Source organism: Mobula hypostoma, chromosome 10 (assembly GCF_963921235.1).
Source record: "Mobula hypostoma chromosome 10, sMobHyp1.1, whole genome shotgun sequence".
NCBI lineage: Eukaryota > Metazoa > Chordata > Chondrichthyes > Myliobatiformes > Myliobatidae > Mobula > Mobula hypostoma.
The window spans coordinates 95,360,792-95,366,791 of NC_086106.1; the positions used below are offsets into that span (position 1 = coordinate 95,360,792).

At 42.0% G+C, this 6,000-nt stretch overlaps 1 protein-coding gene across 1 annotated transcript in view; it reads right to left on the minus strand.

Annotated features, from left to right (window-relative positions):
* LOC134352563 (V-set and immunoglobulin domain-containing protein 1-like) overlaps positions 1 to 5,745 on the minus strand; it is a 36,438-nt gene extending 30,693 nt beyond the window's left edge. Inside the window, exons 1-2 of the mRNA XM_063059818.1 lie at positions 5,658 to 5,745; positions 4,775 to 4,938 (exon numbers count right to left, since the gene is read on the minus strand). Coding sequence (XP_062915888.1) covers positions 4,775 to 4,938; positions 5,658 to 5,745 — 252 coding nt within the window. The remainder of the gene's footprint in view (positions 1 to 4,774; positions 4,939 to 5,657) is intronic.
* Between the last annotated feature and the right edge of the window lie 255 nt (positions 5,746 to 6,000).

A 6,000-nucleotide genomic window follows, 5' to 3' on the forward strand; every position in this document is an offset into this window, starting at 1 on the left:
TTTTGATGCAAAAGCAAATTTTACCCCTAGAGCACATATGTGTGTCATATGTAGTAACTTCTACTTTGAAAAAGGACCACTCGACAACTTCATGTCCAAAGGAACAACTTTATCTGGGACGGCAAAACCAATCTGACGGAGGGGCTTATACACACATGCACAGAAAAGACCAGAAGTAAAACCCCGCAACCTCAGAAACAACTTCTGTTTACAAACAGCTTTCCATAGCAGGAGTATTGCTATATTACCATTATCCTAGTTGGTATTAACTTATCTTTATAATGCTCACATTACAACACCTTTAATTCTAAGTTTCATTATTTAATTTTATTTCAACATGAAAAATAAATAAATATTGACTGTTGCACTCAGTGTGATGACTGGGGCTGAATACTTTCTGCTAGTTCCCTGAAATTCGGCTTATAACTACAGACAGCCAGTCTGAGACAGTCTGTGAGGTGTCTGTCAGTAAGACAGCTCCTGTACTTAGATTTAATAATTTTCATCTGTGAAAATGCAGATAAGTTGACCCGAAGTAGGCATTGACTTTTAGTGCACATGTGGTGAGATGAGGAAACTTCTCCCAGCTGACAAGCCCCCAAAAGTCACCCTCCCTTGATCTTGCTTTAAGCTCGATGTCATTTAGCAAATCAATTATTTCCATTTCAATATTACTTGGCACAACAAATACTTGCTAGAATTTGGCTGCTATTTGTTCTATATCGATCGGCAGAAATGGGTTTGAAATAAACGCAGCAATATCTTTCATGATGTTTAACTCCCTAAAACGCCGATCTCTATTGCCAGTTTGTCTAGGTAAGCATCGTACTGCTCAGGGCGAAAAGCATTTTTTTTCCCTTGATGGCCTATAACAGTTTCTCCAAGTTGGGAAAGTGTGTCAGCCTCCCATTCTTTAAATTTGAAATCCAAACACCAAGCTTGGCCTTAAACGCATTTACTGCGTTTATCATGTGGAGCAGGTGTCGGTCTTTTCCCATGAGCTCATTGTTAAGTGCATTTAATTTAGCAGTTAGGTCTGTCAGAAACCCTAAATCCAGTAGCCACGCATCATCTGACAGTTCCTCATGCTCCTCGTTTCTTTATCTCAGGCAGCAAGTCAACAAACCATTGCAACACAGCGCCCTCGCAAACCTCCTGACAGACTGAATATTTGAATGGACATTTTCCTTTGTTAGACTGAATGGTGAATCTGCCACGTTTTTCAGGTGTTTTGTATTGGTAAACTGTTACTGAGACACTAGTATAAGTTTCAGGGGTACACAAGCTAAAGACACCACTGTTCTTTGCTTCCCAGTTCTTTTACATTTGGGGAATGTTGGAATTTAAAGGGGGAGAAGTGTCGTAATGTGAGCATTATAAAGCTAAGTTAATACCAATTAGGATAATGGAAATATAGCAGTACACCCGCTACAGAAAGCTGTTTGTAAACAGAGTTGGTTCTGAGGTTGTGGGGCTTTACTTTCAGTCTTTTCTGCGCATGTATGTATAAGCCCCTCCGCTGCATTGGTCTTGCCGTCCCAGATAAAGTTGTTCCTTTGGACATGAAGTTGTTGAGTGGTCCTTTTTCAAAGTAGAAGTTACTACAAAAGGTAAGAAGTATGGTAATATTCTTGAAGAAAGACAGCTATGGCCTGTTTGATATGCTAGTTACAGTGTTTTCTTGGTTGAATTAATTTGAAAGTTTGACAAAAGCATTTTATGTAATTCAAATACAATTAGCCCAAATAAAAGGCCTCAAGTTGGAAGTACAATCTGAGTTGTTTTTTCTCTAAACCATTTAGTAGGTAGACCTTGCCTTTCACTAAGGCTGAGGTAGGGGATCTTGGGCTTAAAAGGGTTGCCGACCACTAAACTAGCAGAACATATCAACAAGTTGCAGACGAACAAGTTGTCCGTTGCAGAAGCTGAAGGTTGAGGAACGAATTCTAGTTCTTCTTTCTGTAACCCCATCATTCTGTTGTTCTTCTTGTCATTCCTAATAATCCCTAAATGGGTGATGGTATTTATACTGTTCTCTACTGGATGACATCATCCGTATGTGATGTTTTCCAGATATCTTTGCTGGGACAAAAGTAACTCACACAGATGATCTTAAAGCTTAAGGTGACAGAGTTCCCAAAATATCCACAGTTATTGCTGTGAGGGGCTGACACCACACCCCCCCCCCGACTATACAAACACCCCAACTTGTAACCGGGCTAAGTGACAGAGTCTATTGTCTAATGTCTGGCTAATGGAGACAAAACTCCTGGTCACTTTACTTTGCAAAGCTGTGCCTCCAGCTTCAAACTGATTGCTATGTGCAATTTGCATTAAGAATTGGGGACTAGTTCTTGTTTATAACAAAAATTCTGAGCAAAGAATAGTTATTAAAAGTTTAACTTTATCCCAACAACTCTGACCCTTTCAAAAGGTCATGCAGCTGTCCTAGGAAGCTGAGTTTAGCAAAAAGCTTCACTGGCCCTGGAAAGCGAATAACCATCACAGTAAAACAATGCTAAACAATGACCTTATTTTTGATCAAGTGAGTGCACAGACCTACAGTATTTGAAACTAATTTGTGGTGAAGAATGATGTTACCTATTAGAACCAAATCAGTCAAAACAATAACATTCCAAAAGGCAGTAACTTCTTGGCTGTGTAGGTGTGAAGATATTTATCTGTGCAATTTAAACCTACAAGTTAAAATCTACAAACTACTGCTTGGGTACAAAGTTTATTTAGAAGTCCAAATCAATGTTAGCCTTGAGGGAAACTGAAAACCAAAATTGAGGAAGTAATGTCCCAGTGACCAGCCGATGTGCTTCATTTTGGATACACTCTCTCATGAACCACCAGACTGATATCAAAGCTGAAACTGAAAATAAGTTGCGTGTATCTAGCATCTATTTAAAACATCACTTCGTTGTTAATTTTAAGAGATTTAAGTACAATCTAACTTAATGTCTAAAATATCAAGGATCTGGAGGTGATAAGAGAGCTTAAGGTTAAGGAACACTTAAGGAACAGTGATCACAATATGATCAAGTTCACATTGAAATTTGAGAGGGAAAAAATGAAATCCAATGTGTCGGTATTTCAGTGGAATAAAGGAAATTACAATGGCATGAGAGGGGAACTGGCTGAAGTTGACTGAAAAGGGACATTTGCAGGAAAGACAGCAAAGCAGCAATGGCTAGAGTTTCTGCGAAAATGAAGGAAGTGCAGACAGATATATTCCAAATAAGAAGAAATTTTCAAAGGGAAGAAGGACACTACCCTGGCTGACAAGTGAAGTCAGAGCCAAAGTGAAAGCAAAAGAGAGGGCATACAAGGAAGCCAGAGCTAGTGAGAATATAGAGGATTGGGGAGCTCTTAAAAACTTGCAGAAGGAAACTAAGAAGGTCATTCGGAAGGAAAAGTTGAATTATGAGAGGAAGCTAGTGACTAATATCAAAGAAGATACCAAAAGCTTTTTTAAGTATATAAACGGTAAGAGAGAGTCTCAGACCAGAGGACACAGTCACAGAACAGAGGGGCATCCTTATGCAACGGTGATGAGGGGTCATCTCTTCAGCCAGAGAGCTGCCAATCCGTGGACTGTGCCACCACTGGCGGCCGTAGAGGCCACATCCCTATGTATACCCAAGACAAAGGCTGATATATTCCTAATTGCTCGGGGCATGAAGGGATATGGGCAGAAGGCAGGAGATCAGGGTCTACAGCAAAAATGGAACCGCCATGATGAAATGGCAACAGACTCCATTGGGCAAATAGCCTAATTCTATTCCTATATTTATGGTCTCATGGACTTTAAATGAGATTGTTAGGGCAGGTTTTTCCACATAGAGAATGGTGGGGGTTTGGTACGTGCTGCCTGGGGCAGTAGCGGAGGCAGATAAAATAGAGGCATTTAAAAGGCTCTCAGATAGGCACATGAATACACAGTGATGATGAGGCTCTATAAGGCACTCGTGAGACCACACAGAGAATTGTGCACTGTTTTGGGCTCCTTATTTTAGAAAGGATATACTGACATTGGAGAGGGTTCAGAGAAGATTCACGATTCCAGGAATGAAAGGCTTACCGTATGAGGAACGCCAGGCAGCTCTTGGGCTGTATTTCCTGGAGTTCAGGAGAATGAGGGGGGATCTCATAGAAACATTCAGAATGTTAAAAGGCCTGAACAGGTTAGATATGGCAAAGTTATTTGGTGGGGGATCCTGGGACAGGGGGCACAGCTTTGGGATTGAGGGACGTCCTTTTGGAGCTGAGATGCGAAGAAATTGGTTTGGTCAGAGGGTGGTAAATCTGTGGAATTTGTTGCCATGGGCGGCTGTGGAGGCCAAGTCATTGGGTGCATTTAAGGCAGAGAGAGATAGGTTCTTAATTAGCCAGGGCATCAAAGGCTATGGGGAGAAGGCGGGGAAGTGGGGATGACTGGAAGAATTGGATCAGCCCATGATTGAATGATGGAGCAGACTCAATGGGCCAAATGGCCTACTTCTGTTCCTATATCTTAAACATATGTAGAGACTGCTTATCCTGGTGAGGGAAGATGGGGTTGTGGTGAGAAGAACACACGTTATCATACATTTTCTTCCACATGGATATATTGAAGATGTATCTATTACATGCTGCTGACATGCAGGCATCATCACCTTACCCTGGCCCATCCAGGAGGACCCGCAGCAGAGCTCCCGAGCTCCCACTCCACTGCGCTTACAAATGGGAAGACCGGGAATTTTACCTCTGACACTGGAGTTGCATTTACCTGCTTGCGTGAACTGGGCTGGCTTAGCACGAAAGTCCACTGGATGTTCAGATCAGACGAGTCACCGTCCACGGTTTTGTATGTACACAGCAAGGTCACGCTGCCTCCTTCTGTTCCATTCACGTGGCCGTCCTTCACCATTACCTGAACTGCACGCACACATCCTGAGGACAAACAGATTCGGTGATGACCAAAAGCTCATTCTATTTAATGTAGATTCGAAGATAATATAAACATTAGGAACAGAGTAAGTGCATTTTACTGTACACTCACACATTTTTTTAAGTATACTACAATTATTACAGAATGAACGGTTTTTGTCTTAACTTTCTTCCTTTAGGTTAGACAGCCCACTCACTCCATGAATGATTTTGAAACAGTGAGGGGATAGATGGAATGAATTAGCATGCTAGGAAGATCAGGTTTACAATAGAACTTCAAAGTTGCTGGTGAACGCAGCAGACCAGGCAGCATCTCTAGGAGGAGGTACAGTCAACATTTCAGGCCGAGACCCTTCGTCAGGACTAACTGTTGCTTGAATTTCCAGCATCTGCAGAATTCCTGTTGTTTACAATAGAACTTGTTGTTGTAGAATATGTTTGAATGAAGGAAAACAACAAATCCAGAGGATTTTTTCAGTCAATGATGCTGATTATAATATGAAACAGGAACACGTACTTTCTCTACCCTAAACTGCAATGGCACATACCTAGATTTTAACTTTATGAGCCAACTTAAAATCAACTGCCATGACCTTGTTTTTGAATGTAACTCAGCACAAATCTTCTTAACAGTAAAGCCACATCAGTCTATGTGGGCAGCAATGTCTCTAGTCCCATTACACTGAGCACTGGCACTCCCCAGGGCTGTGTGTTCAGCCCACTGCTGACGCGTGACTGTGTCGCAGAATCCAGCTCAAATCTGTCATCAGGTTTACGGATGACACAACGGTGGTTGGCCATGTCAAGCATGATGACGTGACAGAGTATAGAGAGGAAGTGGAACAGCTGGTGGATTGGTGTGAGAAGAACAACCCGAGCCTGAACGTAGAGAAGATAAAGGAAGTCATTGTGGACCTCGGGAAGGTGCAGACGAACCATCCCCCTCTGCGAATACATGGCTTCTCCATAGAGAGGGTTAAGTGCACCAAGTTCCTAGGAGCTCACACCATGGATGACCTCCCCTTGTCCCTTCATATCACCTCCCTGAACAAGAAGGCACTGCAG